Here is a 23343-nt window from a genome sequence, read left to right on the forward strand (position 1 = left end):
CCGGCTGCTGGGGTCGCGCACAGTGCACCGCGCGGCCGCCCTGCCCCCTCTCTCCCTGTCGCGCGGCGGCCGAGCGGCCAGGGCGCCCCCGGGTCTGGCCCGTCACCACAGAGCAGCGGGTGGGGCGGGGGCGGGGCAGTGGCTGTCCCAGACAGCCGGCTGGGCGACTCAAGGAAGGAAGGAGGGAGGGCGACGGTGGGGGTGGGGCGGGGAGGGAACATCCTGTCTGCGCCGGGTGCACCGCAGACAGCGTCGCGCGCCAGCCGCCCAGACGGCGCGCGGAGCCAGGAGCGCCAGGCGCGCGCCTTGGGGGGAGGGGCGCGCGCGCGCGAGACGACGGGGCGCGGGGGGGCCCTGAGGAACCACAATAGGCCAGACGGCGCGCGCGTCCCCGAGGGATTGGAAGCCGCGAGGTGACGGTGGCGGGCCCGCGCGCGCGCTGCCGCCGCTGGCTCGGTTCCCTCCCCTCCCCGCCGCCCTCGCTCTCCCCCGGGCGGCCGGAGACGGCGGCGGCGTCTGCGGGAAGCCGTGTGTCTCCGCAGTGACGTGGGCGGGCCGAGGGCTCGGTGACGTCAGAGGGCTGTGTGTAGCGATGTGTGTGGGGTTCGGAGCGGCGCCGGCACAGCCGAAGGGAGCGGGCGAGCGGCGGCGGCGGCGGCGGCGGCGGCGGCGGGCACAGGTGCGGCCCCGGCTCGCGGGGGGACGCGGCGGACGCGGCGGGAGGCAGGGGTCGCGCGGCCCCTGGGGAACCCGACGGCAGCCGCGGGGGTGGCGAGGAGTTAACAAAGCTCGTCGAGCTTCCGCGGGCGTGGAGGCCGGAGTCCAGGGTCCGGATGCGCGGGTCCCGGGTGGGGTCGGGGCCAGCGGGGTCGTGGGCGGGTGCCCTACGGCGGATCGTGCCTCGCTGACCCTGGGCGATGGGCGTGGGCAGAGAAGGGCGCTGCACTTGACCCTAGCCGTCGGGACCCCGGAGACTGGGACACCCGTCACCGTCCCACCTCCCTTCCGCTGCCCGTCTGCTTTCTGCGGGGATGCCCCGGGCTAGACTCGGTCGGTCGGCGCCCGGCGGCGTGGGGATTCCGGCTCGGCGCCCCATCCGCTCGCTGACCCTTCTCCCTCAGGCCCCCGGCGGGAGGGCGGGCGATGGTGTAGCCTTAGGGGTGCCGGGGTGACGTCCGAGAACTTCCCGGGGAGAGGGTGCACGGGGGATTTCCACAGTCCTCCCCGGGGCCTCCGCAGTGGGACCGTGTTAGGAGGGCACTCGGGGTTGTCCCAAGTCTCGGGTGGGGGTTGGGGGACTCCTCTTCCTCCACTTCCCACTACCCCCTTTGCACACCCCAAGACGTCCCGGGTCCCTTGTCTCCCACCACTCCTCAGGTTTGAGATGGGTGGGTGGCTTTGCGTGGGCGGAAGATAGCAGGGTTGAGGGGACTCTCCAATTCTAGGTCATGCCTTTCTGCCCTTTTTCTTGGTTTGTGTTGGCTGGGGTGTTCCTGTGGTGGGCGAAAGTCACTACGTTGGCTAGTGGCTTTGGTCCTTAACGCATTGGGTCTGTTTTAAGGTAAATTGCTGGGAGTTTGAGAGGTAAAATTTTCTATTTATTGGATTTCTTTGGGGTTTTCTCTCAGGATAGAGTGGAAGAAGAATCTTTTTTCCCCCTCTTCCTCCATTTGCAGTCTTTGTGAGGTCTGTCTGCCTTGTGCTTTTTGTCCCAGATTAGCCTTGTTCAAGGATGGAGATTCCCAGGCATGGAGGCTATAGTTTTTGGCTTCCATTAATCAAATTCGTTAACCTTTTAAAGGAAAGTTAATTTTTGTCTGTAGTCACTTCAGAAAAATAACATACACAGAAGATGAATTAATGCACTTAAGATTGTAACTTAGTTACACATGGTAGATATGTTAACTCATCCGATTTTTGGAGATGAAACTAGTGTTTCTTTTTAAATTAGAAGATGAAGTAATGGATTGTTTTAGTTAAAGTGACACAGCTGGAAAGCCTCATACTGAGTTTGGGGGAGGTGGTCTGTTTAAATAGGACGTTTTTCTTATTCTGAGTCGGAGTACTCCTCCCTTTTGAGGGGTATTATTACTCCTTTTACCTGTCCCCCAAATTTCCTTATTAGATGAAGTTTCTTCTAGTTAACTGGTGTTAGATTGAAAGAAATCACTCAGGTGTCACCTTTGGTAAAGTGAACTCAGGTTTAAGATTAAGAAACTGGTTTCAAACTGACCCTTTGGCCTCTGAAGCAAATTCAAATGTAACTCCTCCCCCCGCCCCATCTCCCTTCTTTTCCAGATTAATTAAAAGAAGAACAAACAGTAATCCTTGAAGATAACTGGGCAGTTTTTCTTTAAATCATCTTTAATTGTAAAACTTCAAGTGGAGTCAGAGGCTCTTCTTACTGGCCTGACGATTTATACAAGTCTTCAGTTTGTCAACACAGACCAACAGATCATCATTTTTAGAGAAGATTTTTTTTCTTTTTTTGTTTTCCTTGGTGCCAAAAATTAAATTTGGGTGCATCACTCGACTCGTGTTTGTGTCTAGGTTTTATGACAGAAGTAATTCCATAAACTTTTCACTTGTCTTGCTTAAAACCAAACCAAACCATTGCATTGAACCTGAACATCTTGAATTGAGAGAATTTGTAACTTTATGTTAATGCATCTGAAGAATTTAAAAAAAAAAAGGTTTCCTCAGAGGTGCGCTTCTTAAAATTCTTTATTATTGGAAACAAATTTTATAGCAATTGGAGTGAAATTTTACTAGAGTATAAGCAGAACCAAACAAATTTCAATGTTTAGTAATTTAGGAAGAGTTCTCTTTGGAAGTTTAAATTTTCTATGAGAGTAAGTTACAATAAGTATTGGTATACATTACTTTCTTCAAGTAAGCAATTAAATAACAATGCAAATCTTAGATTTACTTATTTAATACAGTAGTTTTTAGCAATGGAAAATCTACAGACAAATTTCTCCTTGGTTCAGGGCTCGAATAAAAAAATGAATGGATTGGGAGATGATGGCAGCCCTCCAGTGAAAAAAATGATGACGGACATTCATGCAAGTGGAAAAATGATGATAAACAAGATACCAACAGTAAAGAAGGAACACTTGGATGACTATGAAACACCAATGGAAACTGATGCAGAGCATGTCAAGCGAACCTGTAGCTCTGTGCCTGAACCTTTACATTTAAATCCCAGTTTGAAACATACTTTGGCACAATTCCATTTAAGTAGTCAGAGCTCTCTGGGTGGACCAGCAGCATTTTCCGCTCGATACTCCCAAGAAAGCATGTCACCTACTGTATTTTTGCCTCTTCCATCTCCTCAGGTTCTTCCTGGTCCACTGCTCATCCCTTCTGATAGCTCCACAGAACTTACCCAGACTGTGTTGGAAGGGGAGTCAATTTCTTGTTTTCAGGTTGGAGGAGAAAAGAGACTCTGTTTGCCCCAAGTCTTAAATTCTGTTCTCCGAGAATTTTCACTCCAGCAAATTAATACAGTGTGCGATGAATTGTACATCTATTGTTCAAGGTGTACTTCAGACCAGCTTCATATCTTAAAGGTCCTGGGAATACTTCCATTCAATGCCCCATCTTGTGGGCTGATCACACTAACTGATGCACAAAGACTTTGTAACGCTTTATTGCGGCCACGTACTTTTCCGCAAAATGGTAGCATACTTCCTGCTAAAAACTCATTGGCTCAGTTAAAGGAAACTGGCAGTGCCTTTGAAGTGGAACATGAATGCTTGGGCAAATGTCAGGGCTTATTTGCACCCCAATTTTATGTTCAGCCTGATGCTCCGTGTATTCAGTGTCTGGAGTGCTGTGGAATGTTTGCGCCCCAGACATTTGTGATGCATTCTCACAGATCACCTGACAAAAGGACTTGCCACTGGGGCTTTGAATCAGCTAAATGGCATTGCTATCTTCATGTGAACCAAAAATACTTAGGGACACCTGAAGAAAAGAAACTGAAGATAGTTCTAGAAGAAATGAAGGAGAAATTTAGCATGAGAAATGGAAAGAGAGCTCAATCTAAGGCAAGTTTTTTTTAATAGCACTTTTGAATAACTGATGGTTTACTTTGCGATCAAAAGTATCTAGAATATAATTGTGTGTTAAGAAACGACATGCAACAACAATGGAACCATGTAATGTTTGTGTTACATGTTTTAGTCTATAAAGTATGTTCCTGTGTGTGTTGTCATTTGAGCTTTCAGACAACCTAGTGAGAGAATTAGGATTATTCCCATTTTACAGGTAAGGAGAACGAGGCTCAGATCAAGTGGCCTTCCCAAGATTATGTAGCCAGGGAGTGGAGAATTTGGGGCTTCTATCTCAAGTTATATCCTCTCACACATCCTGCTTTTTGATGAGTAAATCTGTTGTTTTCCTAAGATTCAAGATAATTTACACTTTGGTGTTATCTCATATCCAAATGGTATAAAATAGCTAGTAAAAACAGTTTTGGTGGTGAGCTCCAAAAAGCATTTTTCAAAGGTACATCTAGGAATTCTGACATTGTTTACATACTTGAGTATTTAGGAATAATCAGTGTTGGAAACAAATGGAAAAGAAAGATTTTACTGAAGAATTGGTGATTCTAGTCACCAAGATTTGCTTTAAAGGAATAATTTAAAATTGACAACTGGAACAGATGAAAGGTTCATTTTAGGCTAAATACATGTAACATAAAAACCTATCAACAAAGAGATCTTAAACTTATTTGTTTCCCTCACTGTATTATGTGGTAGGCTAAACTAATATCTCCATTCCGAGAGTTTGAATGCCTGGGTTATAGATGAGATTTGGGTTACTAAATAGTTTGTCGGCCTAGTTTTTAAACATATTTTGCTATTTGATTAAAATCAGTGTAATAGCTAACACTAAGTGTTTGAAATGTGGCAAGCATTGTTTTCAGCAGTTTTACATGTGTAATTTTGTTTGATTTGTACAACAAAAGATTGGCCGTGTTTCATTTTAAAGAATCTAAGTTTTCCACTATTTTTATTCCTTGAAATAATCTCTGCCCTTTCTACTTCACAGAAGAAATGAATGGAGCATATTAAATGACTGAAGGTTATTCACAGCAACTTAAGAACTTGGGCTAGAATCTAAGATTTGGTATCCTGTGCTTTATTATAGTTCCTTTAGGGTTTTGAGGGAAATTTAGTTAACAGTGTAGTTTTAAGATGGTGATTTGCTTTTCAAGCCCCATGAAGATAATTTTAAATTAATTCAGGGTAGTTTGCTACTGCTTCTTCCAAAGGGTCTGCAGGTCTTTGAAATTCCTTGCCTGTGGCTACTACATTAGTTCGTGTTGTTTATGTGCAGTTGTAACAGATTTTGAAGCAGGAGTGACTTCAAGCCAGTTCTCAAATTGCTGGACTTGCTTATGGCTGGGCTGCACCCATGGCAAAGCTTGTGTTTAGAGATTATATTCTGAAAGTGTGGAATGCCCTATTCAATATTTGATGTGTACCCCCAAGTTATTTAGGGGCTCTGCCCTTATGTGGCCATAGATGGCCACCATTTTTGGCCAAATATTCTTGCTCCAATCTTTGTTGCATTCTTTAGGATAAACTACTTTTCTTAATATTTCCTGCTCTGTGTTTATGAGAAAAATATCTGAGAGCCATGATAAGGATTAAAAAAAATAAAAAGGATGATGAATTTACTTCACTGAAACTGAATCTGCTAGGGTTTGGTTAAAATGGAAACCACCCTTCATCTGGATATAGTCCTTTATTGTCTCAGAATTTATTAATTTGGATTTATTTTTTATTTGGGGAAGATGTGAGAAGTTTTCCATCTTTTCCTGTTATTTTTTGCAGTATGTTCTACAGTGTTTCTGGTATATTTTGGTATTGTTTCCGACTATGTGAATTTTAAACAACTTAAGAGAACTTAAAAATTTCAGCAAACCTTTAAAGAAGGAGATTTTTTGGGTTCATGTGTAATACATACTTGAGTGGTTGTTTTGTTATACTTGTCTTTTCATTTCACATTTAAAAATTTACTCCTTAAAACTGTGAGGTAGTTCTTTTTTGAAGGTCTGTCGAACAAGGTTTCTCAAATGAGAAACCAGTCTCAGATGGGTCACATGCTCCTGATTGTATAACAGGTAGGTGGTAGACTCAGGAGTTCAATGCAGGCATTCTGACATAAGGTCTAGGACTTTTAACTGGTTTTCTCTAAAGCAAATTTAGTAACGGAAACTTAAAGTCAGTTTCATATAATGGTTCTTAACCTCTGTGTTAACTTGTATTTAGACTAAGATATTTAACTGGCAAGAAAGGCAAGGAGATAGTCCTTGACTGGGAAACATTTTTCAGTATCATCTATGATTGCCAAACGAACCATGTTAGGCCAAGGAAAAGCTTATTTTTAAAAGTTGAAAGAGCTAAAAAAATACATATGTACACATACATATGTATATATATATGTATGTACTAAATATAACCTTATATAAAGGACTCTGTTTAGTGTAACTATGAATGTAATTTTATATATTTATGTAGTCAAAGTATTGTTTTTGGATTAAAAAATAAACCTTGAAACTAAATAGGCAATTGTTTGAAATATAGCAACCATTATTTCTAAGGATGAAAATTATATTAGTGATGATCACCAAACCATTTGTATAGCTAAAAGCTATATTTAATTTGCATAGCTAATAGCTGTATTTAATTTGCATCGTTAGTAGCTATATTAAATTAAATTAATTAATTTTTAAATGCCTATGGCACTTTGTAGTCCTAGGTGGTCTCCCATCCAAGTACTCACCAGGCCCGACCCTGCTTAGCTTCCAAGATGAGACAAGATCGGGCATTTCAGGGTGGCATGGCCATAGACTGTAGCTATATTTTAGGTGAGAGAAATAAGTGGTACAAGGTCAGTGTTCTAAGTGAAGGACTGACCATTCTTTGTAGAAACTAAAGCTATATTTTGAACTTTTTTGCTCACGTCACTACAAGAAATACACTTGAGTTTAGATCTGCCTAGGTTGCTTTGCAAAATGATGTTAACCTATTTATCTTTTCAATCACTTGAGTTTTTTGTGCTTTTTATTAGAAAAATGGTTATCGTATTTCACAGTGTACAAATATATGCAAGAATATCATATTCCTGATTCTTCTTATTCTCAGTAGATATTTATTTATTTGATCTAATTCTGATTTTGTTGAATCTTACATTCTCGTCTGTGGGGAAAAAGGTTGTTAAGCAAATGGACCATTTGTAAATAAAATTTGAAGGGTGATATTATTTTCAAAATCATTATCTATGATGCAAGTAGATGACCTAAAGATATTAACTAAAAAGTTTCCTCTTAAATCTTATTAAATATTTCACTATTTTTAGTTTTGCATTTTCCTTTAAGTTCATCATTTCTACAGAGGTCATTGGAATAATGATAATAGTACAAAAAATTTCTCTACTCCTGTAAGCTACTATACTTTTGTTTCAGAAGTAAATATACTTCCTTGTTTAGGAAGTAAGGAAATATACTAGAGAGAATGGACCACTACGAAGAGTAGTTTTGGGACAAAATGTGTTTTAGTAATAATTGTGGTAGCTTTGATTATCATTTGTTACATTAGTGGTATAGTTTGCATTGTTATTAGCAAAAATTTTGATCAAGTTGGGACTTGGTTAGAATCAAGTAAAATATTTATTCCTATGAGGGGCCAGTATGAATGTTTTTTCTAACCTTCTAAAATTAATAATTGTCTTCATGAGTTTAGAGACTGTTTTTCCTGTTTTTCCAGAACATAGTTTAGTGTCTGGCACGTCAAAGGCACTCAGTGAAATTTTTTTCCTTTACTGATTAAACTTAAAAAAAAAAAAATCACTTTTATTTTAGAATATTTGGAATTTTTTGGAGAAATGATGGTTTGACCTTTAATATAAACACATAATTTTGAAATAAATGAATAACTGATCAAACGAGAGTTTGGATGTGAAGCATTTGGGAAGTTTAAAGTCTTGAAATGCAGGATGATACTTTAAACTGTGATTGAACTATTTACTATGATATATTTGGGGATTTTTTTTTCCTTTCCCCAAACATTTCAACTTACCTAGAATTATGTGAAGATATTTTTAAGACAAATAAGATAACTGAGTGTTGGGTTCAAATGTATCTCACTCTTAGTTGTTTGTACACAGGAATTACACTGGTTGGATATTTGTTTACCTACTAAAATGAAATGTGCAAAAAGAAGGTGCAAAACAGATTTGTTATAAAAATTGTTATAAGAAGGACATTTCAATGAAATCTTTAGAATGGCTTTGGGAATAGTGCCCCCTTATGGTTTGGGAAATACAGAGTCTGTATATTTATTTTACCATTAAATGGTAAAATATTTAAAAATGTTAATATTTTTAAAAGTATTTATGATTAAAACCTTAGAAATTCTTTTTGTCTGAAAAAATTAAACTTCAAGGAATCAATGTTTACTCAGCCAATAGCGTTCTCATAGCTATGCATACATTATAATATATGCCACTGGGAGTACAAGTATGTAAACAGGAATTGGGTTAATTTCAGTCTCTTTAGAATTCTGGGAGTGGAAAGTGATTGTGGAGTCAGAACTCAGTTTGTTCAAGTAAAGAGATAGAACTAGTTATGAATAGCTTTAGTAATGGCTTAAACCTGTGTTTTGCCTACATACAGAATTTTGGTCTGTTGAGGGTTTTATATACATAAGGATTTTACTAGACTACAAAAAGCAAAAGGAATATATAATTAAACCATACACCTTTTTTAAAAGGTATAGTTTGCTTCATTACTACAGTATTAGAGCACCATGGTAGGCAGAAAGAGGAATGAATAGGAAAGATATACAATTAATTTACAGGTTATTTTGATTTCAAGACTTAAAAGTGTGTCACAGAAATATGTACATAAACATTAGATGAAAGTGACCTAAGGCAGGAATTCATCTAGTTTCTGAATCTAGAATGTGGTAGATGCTTAATAACGGTTTGAAATAACGGAATGAAAAGTATTAGTAGCCCTATAAAGTTACCAGTGATCTTTGAGGAAGAACATAGGATAAGTTTTAAAGAAAGCATTTTATTTTTATTCGTGATACTGAATTTGAGATTTCAAATAGCATTTAAAGTGCATATTTTGTTTATCTTATGAGAACAAGGAATAAAAGTTTAAGAAACTAAATACCATTTTGGTAAATAATTCTAGGGCTTTTATTCCATGTTAAAATTCTTTGGTGTGATTATGAAAGCAATGTAGACCCTTTGTAAATACTACGAAAACATGTTCTTCATCATTTCACAATGGTAAATTTACCATTGTAATTTATTCCTTTGCATATGTAATACTTTGTAAATCTGTGCAAAAGCATCTATACATTGCACAAGTGTTAATACAAGACTAGTTATTGAAATAATACTTTTGGACCAATTTTAAGATAGGTTGCTTAGAGCAGTATTTTTCAAATTACACTCTCATTTACGCAGCCTTTTTTTTTTTTTTTTTTTTTTTTAAATCTGGAGGCCCTTCAGAAAAAGATTTGAGTGATGGTTTGTTATTTCTCTGAAGGATAGTACTATTTGCTACCTTGTAACACTATTTTAAATACTTTAGAGAGAAGGTAATTTATTGCATACAGTGGATGCCTGGGGGCATTTGGCCTTATTCTCTTGAGAACCCCAGGTGAGAAAGAACCAGGAAGCCACAAAATCAAATTAGTGGATCACCAGCATTAAAAACAAAACAAAGCAAAATAGAGTAAAAAAATAGAGTACATTTCGTATGGGTAAATTAGTTAATCTGCATTTTGCTATTGTTAATTTACATTGGGTAAAAGCCAAAATAATCTAAGATTATAATTTTTTTTATACCATCTATACTGAAATGGGATAGAACAGCATAAGTCCCAGGAGGTAACAGGATTTTTTTTAAATCAGTTTGTTCCTTTTCCTTCAAGTTGTAATGGGAGTGATATATACTACTGACTTCACATGGCTTTGCTTCCATGAAGAATTTAACAGTTGCACATTATAAGAAAATGAGTCGTTACTTTTCCTGTGAGCATTTTAAGCACTTTAAACTGGCTTTGTGAGGTAGGTGGTATGATCTTTCAGTGTGGGGGACAGCAGTCCTTGCTAGAACTCCTGAAGATATGTCTTTGGTAAGTTAGTGGAGATGCTTAGATCATATTGTTGCAGTTTTGCTTTAGGTTGATAAATTCTAATTACAGTGAAGTGAGGCACAAGACTAAGCCTTAAAATCCCTTAAGTAGCTATTTGCTACCTTGTAACACTATTCCTGTTTCAGTTGTTGAAACACTCATTCACAAACATGTTGGAAGTGCTGAGGAAACCTGATCCTGTACTGAGAGAGATTCAGTTTCTTTTGGTAAGAGTTGTTGGCAGCTGTCTCTTAGGATGTCTCTTGTGTCCTTCTGAAATCATTTATTGACCACTTGAATGTCTTAACTATTATACACAGTAAAAAGACCTTTACAGGTATATTCACTTTATACCTAAGGTGTTTTTGCTTAACTATGTATTCAGTCATGTGTTTAGTAAGGTTGCTAATGATTTATGTTGTAATGTGCATTTAATATGTATTATATTTTATTATTTAATCATACCATTAGGAGAATAGAATTAAATTTAGCAACTTATGGCCCTTACATTTACTGTCTTAAGAATACTAAAATGTATAATCTTTACCTTTTATATTTTAAATAATTTTTCCCACATATTTTAAAAAGATTTAATTTTGATTTTTAGGGGGATTTTGAAAATCTTACCATTATTTTGAGGCATCATCTTACTTTCTTTAGTTCATCAATATTTGTCACTAGGACTTAAAGACCATAAATATTAATCTGTTATTGTAATTAAAAACTAGAGCATCACTTAAAAGCAAAGTTATTGAAGATAAGTCTAGGACTTTAAAGACTTTTTAAATACAAATTGGAATGCTTGTGTATGAATAGTGCTGAGTGGGTGAAATTGCTACCGTATCTAGAAAGTAGTGGCAAAAATGCTTATTGGGTTTTTTGGTTTTTTTTTTTGTTTTTGTAAATGAAATCAAGTTCTCTAAGTTATTTCATTGTGAGACTAATCATTGTTCTTCCAAAACACAATGGTTCTTTATTAGGAAGTCTGATTATCAAAGGGTCATGTATACATAACACAGTAAGTTGAAATTTAGAGAAACTTTCATAAAACATTCCCTAATTTTTACTTATTTAAAATTGCCTCCTTCATACATTTTGGTATTGTTTAAATTTTGCTTTCCTAGACATTATTTATTGTTTTATGACCTAAAGAAAGAACTTTTAGAATGAAATAATATGCCTGATATTTTTCTTATGTGCTTCAGTGGAGAATGCCATCTGTTCATTTTGTGGTAGATAGTGATGGGGAAGTTGGGTGACAAAAGCATTTAAAAATGTTAAGGCTCTAGCTTAAGCTGAGTGATCTACTTCTCTCCTTTGCCAAGTCATTTAATGTATTCTGTTTCAATATTTAAATATACAAAGGGAATAAATTATTTCCATATTGAAAGGTAAGGTAAAAGGCAATAGATGCACATCTCTTGGTATCTTAATTTTTATTCCTGATCAGTAGTAGCTTTACTACTATGCGATTTAATTATGTTGTTCTTTTTTTGAAGACCTAATTTGTATGTTGACATAAATGCAGAATAGATGAAAAAATCTGGCATGCCTGCAAATGTTCTGTTGTGTAATATGTGCTTTTCTTAATTATTTTTAACATGCAGTTGGCATAATTTGTTATAAATGTATTTATGGCTTACCACAGCATATTAGGTAAAATTAACTGCCAACATTTTATTATGGTTGGTGTACATTTCCCCATAATTTACATTTAATTTGTGGATCTGATCTCTAAAAATATATCCCAAAGACCTTTGGGCCTCTGGTACTTTTTGGAGTAGGATATGGAATGTGAAAGAGACTATCTTGTAACTATCTTGGTAGCAGAGTAACCTTATAAAAGGCTACCCTGGGAGTTAATGAACAATGTTGTCATTCAGAATTCATTTGACAAATATTTATTGAATCCCTACTACATGCCAGGCATGCTGCTAGGTACTGAAAATACAAAAGTAAGACGCTCCTTGACCTCAAGCTGCTGTTCAAGTTGAGTCCAGGCAGCCACTCATCAGGGATTTTGAATAGGGAATTCAGACATTGGCTAAGGGACTGCACTAGTTGATCATTAAGGAGGATTTCTTTGGAACCCCTTATCTGTGACTCTGTTAGTGGGATTGTGTGAGTATAGGAGATCAAACAAGGGACAGAAACTAGAGAGGGATGGATGTTTAAATAAATGTACTAACAATTATTTAAGGTGGCATTTGAAGTGTAGAAACATCTTAGGTATAAAGATACATGAGTTTGTCTTTTTTTTTTTTTTTTTAAGGCGGGGCAACCCTTGGTTGACCTCACAGATTGCAAGGACTGTGTCAGTTTACAATCCCTTATTTTTTATTTTTTTATGCCCACAGCACCTGGTCTTCCTAGGTGGTCTCCTAGCCAGTGAAGATACTTGAGTTTAGATCATGAATAAAAGTAAAATTTACACAAATCAAGCTGTCAAGTTTTGAAATGATCAAAATTGAGTCAGATTTTAAGTCAAGGTCTTTGGCCAAAATTTAGAATTTGTTATTCTGAAGATTTGAGATTCCAGATATCCAGATAGGAAAACTTTTTGAACATATAAATAGTTTTAGTAACTTTAATTTTAAAAATCTGGAAACAGTTTATTTCTTGGGCAGTACATTGTTTCAAATATAAAACTGATTTAAAGTGGAACTTTTATTTTCTGAATAGTGAATTTAACAAATGACTTATAGAAAAGAAATTCTTATTCAATTCAAGCTGATCTTATATTTCCTTGATTTGTTAGTGTGAGCTTATCCATACTAATTAACACCTCTTTTATCATACAGTGTTGGGGTGGCAAATGTTCTGCCTAAGTGAATTTTCTAGATAATGAAGCTACTCTTCTCAGCACCATGTTTTTTAAAACTTTAAACTTTGTCATGAATTCTACAATGTCTTAATAAGTGGTACGTAGTATGGTATATATGTATGTGATATACTATTTAGATGTATAAATATAGAATATAATTTAATGATGTCATGTTGACTCAAGACTTTTTAAACATTGGTTACTATACTATGTTGTGATAAGGGTTGGGGACAATGGAGATATATTGAATTATTTGCCTGGCCTATAAAAAATCTCTCAAATTGTTTTGCTTTTTGAATCAGTTTTTATGTTGGCGTTCGTTAATTCTCCTCTCCTTAGGCTGTCAGCTGTCACCTAGCATCTATCATTTAGTATTTCTGTTGCCAACAATCAGCTCCCTTTCTAATTTACTGGTAGAACTGAACTGTAGATTGAGAAACTATGTAAACGAGTGATTGATTTACTTTATTAATAAGCAGTTGATTTTGCCTCAGATTCTGAACTTCTTTAGAATATTTGATCAGGATTATGAAGTTTTTAATTTTTGTTTTTTTAAAATCTACTCTAGAGGCTAGAGGCCATTACTGAATAATCAACTCTTAAATCCTTTTAAAATGTTATCCCCACCCCCCATCATCTTATGGTCTTGTTAGTTTTTCAAACTTCTTGCCTAGTGATTCTCAACAAAAATGTCAGTCTCCTACCAATACAAATTACCATATTTTTGTTTTTGGCTTTTAATTGGCTTTGAATCATCTGATTGGTCAAGTCGTGTAATGTATGCTCCAAAGCCGTTTCCTTTCCATTTTCAGCCTGTTGTGTTGGCACAGTGGGTTACTTGTCAGGCCCCTCCTGAGGTTTTTCATCCCTCATTGGTTTCTGATCAAACCATGGACAGTTTATGAATTGGTTTTCCTTTAATCACAACTGCTTAGCATTGGAGATGTTTTCATTCATTTTACTAGTTTCTTGGTTCTAAACTGAATATCAGGATGTCAGTTGGAACAGTTTTCCTAATTTCTTGGTATTTAGTGGCTGTCCCATCGAATGTGATGTTTATCCATTCTCAAATAAGGATGTCATTCTCCACACACCTTAGCTAGTTGCAGAAGGGAATGGAGCCTCTCAGAGGCAGGGTCCAAAGAATATCCAGCTCTCTTTTTTGTCCCATCTTTCCTTTAGCTCAGACCCAATTCCCTTCTCCCTCACACCACTTAGATTTGTCTGTTAACCTATATTTGTTGCTCACCTGAACCATGCCTCCTTTCAGTTCATTTTCTCCTTTTCCATTAGTGAATTGCTCTCTTTTAAGATACCCTTTTCCCAAAAGAAGAGAGTAGTTACTATAATATGAAATATTTGTGTGTATATGGAGGGGAGACAAAGTAATAAAGCAAACCAAAATAAGGGAGCAGTTAGTAACACAGGTTATTTATTCTTTTTCAGTTTCTGAACTTCAGTTTTCTAATCTGTAAAACAGATAATGATATCTACATAATGAAGTATTTTTTAGAATTAAGCAGGATGTATAAAGTTTTTATCAGGTAGATTCATTAAGTAGCTAGTTACTTTATTTACAGGTACAGTTTATGGGGAAATACAGTTTACTGATACGTGTTATTAGCAAAGTGGATTCACATTTAGCTTGGCAAAGTATTTATTGCTGTAGAATATTATATGCTAATAAATACCGTATGGATGGAGTATATTCTAGCCGATTGTAGAAGAATCAACTTATAAATGCTGCACATTTGCAGAATACTATTATTTAAAATGGATATAAAAATAGATTCCATAAGTATAAAATTGGATCAGATCACTTGTGGGAATCCATGTTTATATGCATAGTGAAACTATTCTTGTGATGGGAGAGTTCATGTAGCAGTCTCTTTGAGTTTCAGGTGAGCAGACATGGTACTTTAAGGAAAGATTGTCTTTTTAGAAGATGACCATAATTAATGTAACTCTTTGTCAGGGTTCTCCGGAGATACCCTAAGGCCCTATCACGTTGACACATTAAAATTTTAACCATAACATCTCTCAATAAACTTTCCCTTCTACATTTTTCTACAGATAGATACACCGTCAGGAATGGAATTACCATCATGGTATCCTGTTATAAAGCAGGAACGTGATCATGTTTCTCAGACACATTCATTATTACACCCCAGGTGAGTGGATATTGGCTCGTTAGTTTATTCATTTGTTTGTTGGTTCATTCATTCACTAATTTATTCAACCAACATTTATATGTTAGGTCTGTTCTAGGCTTTGGGAATTCATTATTTAAGATAACTTTTTCTTGTATTTCTGTTTTTTTTTTTTTTTTTGCTAGAAAGAAGTCATTTCCCTTTTGCCCTGAAGTAAAAAATGAAAGTTTTCTTTTAATTTCCTTACTTCCTTTCAAGAGGTGAACCAACTCTTCAAGAGTCTAGTGTGCAAGTTTGATATTTTAAAAAGAAATCTTTTCGAAAATTAGAAGCTTTCATCGTAACCACACCCCTCAACATCAAGTTTTTCTATTTTAAATAAAAATGATCTTAGTTTGCTCTAAGTTTTGCAGTTTATTATTGCTGTTTTATCAAATACGTAGGAAATACTGAAGTATTTTAGAAAGTTTGTTCTGTGGAGTTTGATGCAAGGACTGCCCAGTAGCTGGGGCAGCATTCAGAGTGCCTGTTCTCTCTCAGAGCTTTGTAAGGGCCCTGGGAGCTCCTCCTTAGCCCTGTGGTGAACCCAGCCATAGCCATACAGGGTGGGACTGAATCAGCCTCACTACAACAAAGAGTAATGATTCCTTCCTTTGGAGGGAGGGGGGTAGTAGGCAAGAAAATGGTTCTCCAAAGTAGCATATAGTCTTGATTTCTTTCTGGCATAAACCTTACCTACTCAGCTGTGTAAAGTACTTCATGCTCTTAGTTCTCAAGTGGTTTTGAAGGTAGGAGAAGAGACTGATTTTCTTTTCCAGTGAGTACCTTTTTCGTGCTTAGAAATTACTTTGTGCGAAATAACAAAAATTTCTTGTAATTTTGCTCTTATCGCCTAAAGTACTGACTTTTTCAAGAATTCTTTTTTATGCCCCTTATTTTCTGACTTGTTATGTTGTCTGTTTTGGTTAAAAAAAAAAAAATTGTTTAACCATTGGAATGGATGTAACACATTTTGCTTTTTACCTAAAGGTAACACATGTCTTATTATGCCTTTCTTTGTTTTCAGCTACTACTTATACATGTGTGATAAAGTGGTTGCCCCAAATGTGTCACTCACTTCTGCTGTATCCCAGTCTAAAGAGGTCACAAAGACAGAGGCAAATAGATCCCTACCACAACAGTCAGAGAAGCCTCACAGTGGTGGGAAACATCAGAAAACAGTGTCTTATCCAGATGTCTCACTGGAGGAACAGGAGAAAATGGATTTAAAAACAAGTAGAGAATTATGTAGCCGTTTAGGTAAGTATTCAGAACTTATCTTTTTAAAAATCAAGTATCTAATAAACACCTATTCAGCATTTTCAAAGAAGATTTCTATTAAGAGAACTTTTCAGGTAATTGAAGCTTTTATTGTAAAAAATGCCACCTTTCAATATTCTGACTATTTAGAACCTCAGTTGCTATACTTTTCTAGAATGGTGATAGTTACAGAGGCTAATGAGATTGATGTATAGGCTACATGGCTTCATACTGCAAGTGATTTTTGTCTATTTTTTCCCCATCCTGCCTTTTCTTTGCTGTCAGATTTCTTCATAAGGTCTTTATTTTTCTTTCTAATTTGCTGTGAACTGAGAACCTGTTTATAATGCTAAGAAGTATATGTAACAGTAGTTTGGTATAGGACTCAGGGAAACTTAGTTGTGGAATAAAGAAGGATAGAAAACTCATAGCTGTGGGAGCCAGGCAGATGGCATGAATGCAGAATGCTGGCTGGATAGCTAAAAAAAAAAAAAAAAGCCGCTTAGTTACAGCGCAGACCAAACAAGATATGTTCGTTTAAATGCTTCTTATGTTACCCTCCATCTAGCTGCAGAGCTTTGCTTATCACTTAGGTAAGTTTAACAGTTATTTCAGCTTTTTGGGACTAGTTGAAGAATCTTCTAGTCATTTAACTGTTTACATAGATAATTGAAATTCTTGGAGAGTTTTCTGTACTTTAATTTTGAGATTTTTAAAATTTAGTTTTCTTTGGCTTTAAGTATGGTAAATAATTTGATGTCCCTTTATACCCTATTTGCATTATATTTTATTTCCCAGATTAATGAATTCTAGTACCTTAAAAAAATTGAGATATAATTCATACCTTGAAATTTATGCTTTTAATGTGTACAGTTCAGTGGTTTTTTAGTAAATTCACAAAAGTTGTGCAATGATCACAACTATTTAATTTCAGAACATTTTCATCACCCTAAAAGAAACCCTGTAATCCATTAGAAGTTACTGTCTATTCTCCCCATTCCCCAGCCTCTGTCAACCACTAATCTAGTTTCTGTCTTTATAGATTCTGGACATTTTCATATAAAAGAGATCATACAATAATGTTGTGGCCTTTTGTTGTCTGGCTTCTTTTGCTAAGCATATTTTCTCAGTTCACGTACTTCTTTCCTCTTTTATGGTTCAATAATATTCTATTGTGCGGATAGCTGTTTACCATGTTTTATTCATCACTTGATGGACATTTGGACTGTGTCCACTTTTTGGCTGTTCTAAACACTTATGCACATGTTTTAATGTGGATGTATGTTTTCATTTCTCTTGGGTATATATTTAGGAGTGAAATTGTTGGTAACTCTGTGTTTAACATAGGCTGTCAAACTGTTTTTCAAAGCAGCTGCACAATTTTCATTCCCACTAGCACTTTATGAGGGTTCTAATTTCTGCATCTTTGTCAACACTTGTTATCATCTTTCTTTTTGATTATAACCATCCTAGTGGTTGTGAAGTGATATTTCATGGTTTTGATTTACAGTCCTCAATTACTGATGATATTGAGTGTTTTTTCATGTTTTTATTGGACATTGCAAATCTGGAGAAATGTGTATTTAGATCCTTTGCCTATTTTAAAATTGGGTTATTTCTCTTTATATTGGGTTGTAAGAGTTCCTTATATATTTTGGATACTAGACCTTTATCAGATATATCATTTGCCATTTTGTCTGTTGTCTTTTCATTTTCTTATTAGTGTCCTTTGAAGCACACACGTTTTAAGTTTTGATGAAATCCAATTTATTTTTTCTTTGGTCCTCTATAGGTGTCATGTCTAAAACACCAAGGTCACAAAGATTTACATATAAGAGACTTAGCTCTTACAGTTAGGTCTTTTATGCATTTTGAGTTAGCTTTTATACATGATATGAGGTTTAGCTTCATTGTTTGTATGTGGATACAGTTGTCTCAGCACTGTCAAAAAAAGAATATTCTCTCCTGATTGAATTGTCTTGGTGCCTTCATTGAAAACCTGTTGCCCATAAAAGTAAGGGTTTATTTCTGGACTTAATCCTTATGCCAGTACTATACACAGTCTTGATTTCTGTAGCTTTGCAATAAGCTTTGAAGCTGTGAGTCCTCAACTTTGTTACTCTTTTCCAAGATTGTTTTGGCTATTTTGGATTCTTTGCATTTCTCTATGAATTTTAGAATTAGCTTGTCAGTTTCTGCCACAAAACCAACTAGGATTTTGATATATATTGTATTGAAAAAGTAGATTAGTTTGGTGAGTATTACCAGCTATCTTAGTCCATTTGGGCTGCTATAACAAAAGTACCATAGACTGGGTAGCTTACACTCGAGGTCCCCAACCCCTGGACCACAGAACAGTACCAGTCCGTGCACGACCTTTTAGGAACTGGGTTGCACAGCAGGAGGTTAGTGGTGGGCAAGTGAGTTAAACTTCATCTGTGTATGCAGTCGCTCCCCAGTGCTAGTATCACTGCTTCAGTGCCACCTTACAACATCAGCCATTAGATTCTCATAGGAGCACTGGTTCCTGGTGCCAAAAAGGTTGGGGAATGCTGGTATCATAAATATTTATTTTTCACCGTTCTGGAGGACCTGTATAAGGTCAAGGCATCAGCAGATTTGGTATATGGCAAGGGCCTGCTTCCTGGTTCATAGCCATCATCTTTTATATATTTTTTTAACGCCTGCAGCATCCAGTCTTCCTAGGTGGTCTCCCATCCAAGTACAAACCAGGCCCAACCCTGCTTAGCTGCCAAGATCAGACGAGATCAGGTGTGTTCAGGGTGTCATGGCCATAGACAATAGCCATCTTCTTACTGGGTCCTCACATGGTTGAAAGTATAGGAGAACTCTCTAGAATCTCTTTTATAGGGGCATAAATCCCATCATTGTGGCTCTATCTGTATGACCTAATCACCATCACATTGGAGGTCAAGATTTCAACATATGAATTCTAGGTAGGAAGGTATCACTAACATTCAGTTCATGGCACCTTCTTAATAATGTTAAGTCTTCTAATCCATGAACATGGGATACCTTTCCATTTATCTAGGTCTTTAATTTCTTTCAATGATGTGTAGTTTTTATTGTTCAAGTCTTGTACTACTTTTGTTAAATTTATAAGTATTTTTTTAATTTCATTTGTAAATGGGATCTTTTTTTAATTTGTAGATTGTTCTAGTGACTTTTTAAGAGTGATACTCATACTCCTTTTCTTCATTTTTGCTTTATAAAGATCCATTAATCTCAAATAATTCTGTAAGTAAAAAGAAACCCGAGTCTACCACTTGCAACTCAGTCAGAGACACAAGCAAGGCGGGAATTGACCATGATGCTGCAGCTTCATCTCCACTTCTTGTCAAAGATGTCATTTGTGAGGACGATAAGGGAAAAATCATGGAAGAAGCAATGAGAACTTATGTAAAACAGCAAGAAAAATTGGACTCAATTTTGCAGAAGAAGCAACAACTTCAGATGGTAAAATTATTATCTAAACAATAGCGCATTATGAAAAAATACTTCTGCATATTCTTAAGATAAGTCGAGATGAGATGCTGCTGATCTATTTAAGATCATTCAGTTTTACACTCATAAGCAATTTTAATATACTTTTACGTTTTTACAGAAAATAGTTTTTCAAGGTAATTACTTCTACGTAAAACTGATATGACAACTGACTTTTAGATATTATATGTCCTATTTTTTCATGAATTTAAATTTTTAACATGATAGAAATAAAGTAAATACGATTTGTGTTGTGATTTTTTTAATATTACAGGAAGTTGAATTGTTGAATAGCTCTAAAGCTATGAAGGAACTCACTGAAGAACAGCAGAATTTACAGAAAGAGCTCGAATCTTTACAGAATGAACATGCTCAAAGAATGGAAGAATTTTATGTTGAACAGAAAGACTTAGAGAAAAAATTAGAGCAGGTAATGAAGCAAAAATGTACTTGCGACTCAAATTTGGAAAAAGACAAAGAAGCTGAATATGCGGCACAGGTAAGAATTACTGTTTGTAGTGCTCTTTCAACATGGAAATTGAAGCCATTAAAGAAATTATTTTCTGTCAAGCTCATTTTATTGGGTTAGATTTCAAAATAGTTAATTTTGTTATAAATAACTTTATGTTATATTACCCAAGGTAATTTTTTGACCTCGATTGCTTTATTACTTTAAAATTTTATTGGATTTCCATAGTTTAGTTGCCCAAATTGCTAATCTCCATCTGAATATCAAGTGTTATATTATTTTAATGTAGTATATTAGCTTTCAGACCAAAAAATTAATAAACACGAAGTTGTGCACTATGTTTAAAAGCACTGGGGCAAAAATGAACTTGGAGAATATGAACAAATAACACTTAACATGAGCAGGTGGTGATGATGAGAGGTGTGCTAAAGCTAGGGCATAATGAAAATATGCTAGGTGTTCACTTCTCTTGATCTTTTGTTTTTCCTTCAGTTCAATGTCATCTCAAAGTCAGATTAATAGTATTAGATATTCAAAAGATTGTAGTATGCATGAAATAGCTCATTTTATAAAGATGAATTTGAAGGAAGATCTTTGCCATTATGTGAGGATTAAATGGAAACACAAAACTGAATGAAAACTGACAAAGTTGTTTTAAATCACACAGTTGGCAGAACTAAGACAGAGATTGGACCATGCCGAGGCGGATAGGCAAGAACTCCAAGATGAACTCAGACAGGAACGGGAGGCAAGACAGAAGTTAGAAATGATGATAAAAGAGCTAAAGCTGCAGATTTTGAAATCAAAGACTGCTAAAGAATAGAAACCTTTTAAAGAGGTTCATCTGTGTATTCTCAACAGGGTTTATTTTTGTTTGTTTGCTTTGCTAATTGAGTTCCAAACAGCTTATCTGCATGAAGATAACTTAGGTGTTTTATCCATTTGTAGATCAGAGAAAATGAAGAAATTATATATATTAGTACATAAATTTTTACATTTTCCAAATGAATGGAAATGTATGTTTCTTTGTACTTTTTTTTTTTGCAACCAGCTTAGTAACAGTACTCTGTGGTTTCAACTATTAGATCACTTGCCTATATTTCTAATGCAAATTTAACAGTTGCATACTTTTTAAAAGCTGCATTGTATGGTGGAAAATAATTGTGGTCAATTTTGTTATCCATATTTCAGACTCAATTTTAGATAACAATGGTGGTGTCATATTTCATATATATAGAGCTTAAGGGGTTGAATCTCCAGCTTTTTCCCTTAACGATCTACTTTCTAAGTCGATATATTTATTATTATTTACAAAATTTGCTTTTATTTTTGTTCATACTGTGGAGTGAATTTCCATCAGTTTTCTTCTTTTTAATGTCTCCCAAGAGACATTTTGTCAAAAGAGGAATTTCATTGATGAGGTTATAGCACACCCCATGGGCATAAATGGGGAATTATAATATGCTTTGTTATAATCCTGCTGCTAAACACGAGAAGCAGTTGTAATTTGCTTTTTGGTTTATACATGGTTATAGTTAGATTTTTTTTTTTTTTTTTATGAGGTAACTTCAGGAGAGAGAATAAAATGTAAAAGTTTCTGAACTTTTGTTTATGTTTATAGTGGTGTGAAATGTTAATGTTCTTGAGAAAAACTGATACTGTTGATGTACTGATACTGTTTCTATACAATCCATAATCTTCCTGTACAGTTTTATATGTAGTTATGGGTCTTACTGAAATTTATATAATTTGTTTTCCTTTAAATTGTAAAATATTAAATGTCTTGAAGGTTATTTTGGACTTTTGTATGTTTAAATGTTAAGTCTTACCAAAATTTGCACGAATGGACCATTTCAATTACTACTTATTATCAAAATCAGGAATTTACAGTCAACTGATTAGCGTATGATAGGTTAATATAGGGAGTTTTAGTCACCTACTACTAAAAGATTTTTAGATAATTTTTAGAAGAGAGGAATTCTGTAGTTTGGTAGAGGGGCAACATCTTCTGCACTTTTTATTTTTTTTTTGGCACAGAAAAGTCTCATTCCTTAATGGCACATTTCATATTAGTTAATTTATGGCTTAAAAGATATTCAGTAAAATTCTTAGTATGCATTTTTTAAAGGAAGTTTCCTGAAGCTACTATTATTAATCGATGTTCTTATCCCATGAGTTTTATGTTTCTCATGTTCTCGCATAAGGTACTGAATGAAATTACTTGAGAGCTAAATTTATTTTTAAAATAAATCAGCTAGGGTTAAGGTTATATACTGTTCCCAGCATAAATAATATCTACTCAAATGATACAGAACTTCAAAAATTAGTAGGTTAACATTTCACTTGTTATTTTTATATTTTGCTTAGTGGTACTAATGTATCCTAAATGAATTTTTGTACTTTTTTTTTTTTTTTTTAGGTGAGGCAACCCTTGGTTGACCTCACAGATTGCAAGGACCTTGTCAATTTACAATCCCTTATTTTTTTTTATTTTTTACGCCTACAGCACCTGATCTTTCTAGGTGGTCTCTCATCCAAGTACTAACCAGGCCTGACCCTACTTAGCCTCCGAGATCAGACGAGATTGGACTTACGAATTTTTGTACTCCCCAAAGTATAGTTTCTTCGCTAGAGTATCATCTAAATGTGTATTATCTATTTTCCATTTAAATTTTACTGTATCAATCCTACAATTAAATTTGTTGATTTTTAGAATCTTCTCAAGGAGGAGCAAATGTAAAAATGACATAGAGGAACAAATTTAAAATGACCTACCCTCATAACACTTTTTATTTAGACGGAGAAAGAAAACTCACAAAGGCATTTTATGATACAATTTCACTTTAGTCGTGAATTACCCGTGTTACAGCTAAGGTTTTTAAGAGACAAACGCAAGCTCCTGTAGTTTGATTTATTTTTCTAATTCAC

The 23343-nt window shown here is 36.1% G+C and overlaps 1 protein-coding gene and 1 pseudogene across 2 annotated transcripts; one reads left to right on the forward strand and one right to left on the reverse strand.

Annotated features, from left to right (window-relative positions):
- Positions 1-459: 459 nt before the first annotated feature.
- Positions 460-22208, forward strand: SKIL (SKI like proto-oncogene). Of its 2 annotated transcripts, XM_016127537.2 has the most exons (8): positions 460-679; positions 2299-2705; positions 2991-4052; positions 15067-15164; positions 16210-16442; positions 19678-19919; positions 20221-20445; positions 21083-22208. In XM_016127537.2, exons 3-8 carry the CDS (start codon positions 3006-3008, stop codon positions 21236-21238), a joined length of 2001 nt encoding a protein of 666 aa, XP_015983023.2. In that variant the 5' UTR covers positions 460-679; positions 2299-2705; positions 2991-3005; the 3' UTR covers positions 21239-22208. The 2 variants fall into 2 exon arrangements, with proteins under 2 accessions (XP_015983023.2, XP_036075009.1); XM_036219116.1 differs by having other exon boundaries at positions 461-679; positions 2299-4052.
- LOC118602701 lies at positions 19124-19242 on the reverse strand (annotated as a pseudogene).
- Positions 22209-23343: the final 1135 nt, after the last annotated feature.

This window comes from Rousettus aegyptiacus, unplaced genomic scaffold (assembly GCF_014176215.1).
Source record: "Rousettus aegyptiacus isolate mRouAeg1 unplaced genomic scaffold, mRouAeg1.p scaffold_m13_p_4, whole genome shotgun sequence".
Taxonomy (NCBI): Eukaryota; Metazoa; Chordata; class Mammalia; order Chiroptera; family Pteropodidae; genus Rousettus; species Rousettus aegyptiacus.

Excerpts from the sequence above, each read along its gene's own strand:
- SKIL (XM_036219116.1), top strand. The coding sequence starts at position 2,955 with ATGGAAAATCTACAGACAAATTTCTCCTTGGTTCAGGGCTCGAATAAA. Across the intron at positions 19,920-20,220 it reads AGAAGCAACAACTTCAGATG|GAAGTTGAATTGTTGAATAG; the intron begins GTAAAATTATTA and ends TTAATATTACAG. Across the intron at positions 20,446-21,082 it reads AAGCTGAATATGCGGCACAG|TTGGCAGAACTAAGACAGAG; the intron begins GTAAGAATTACT and ends TAAATCACACAG.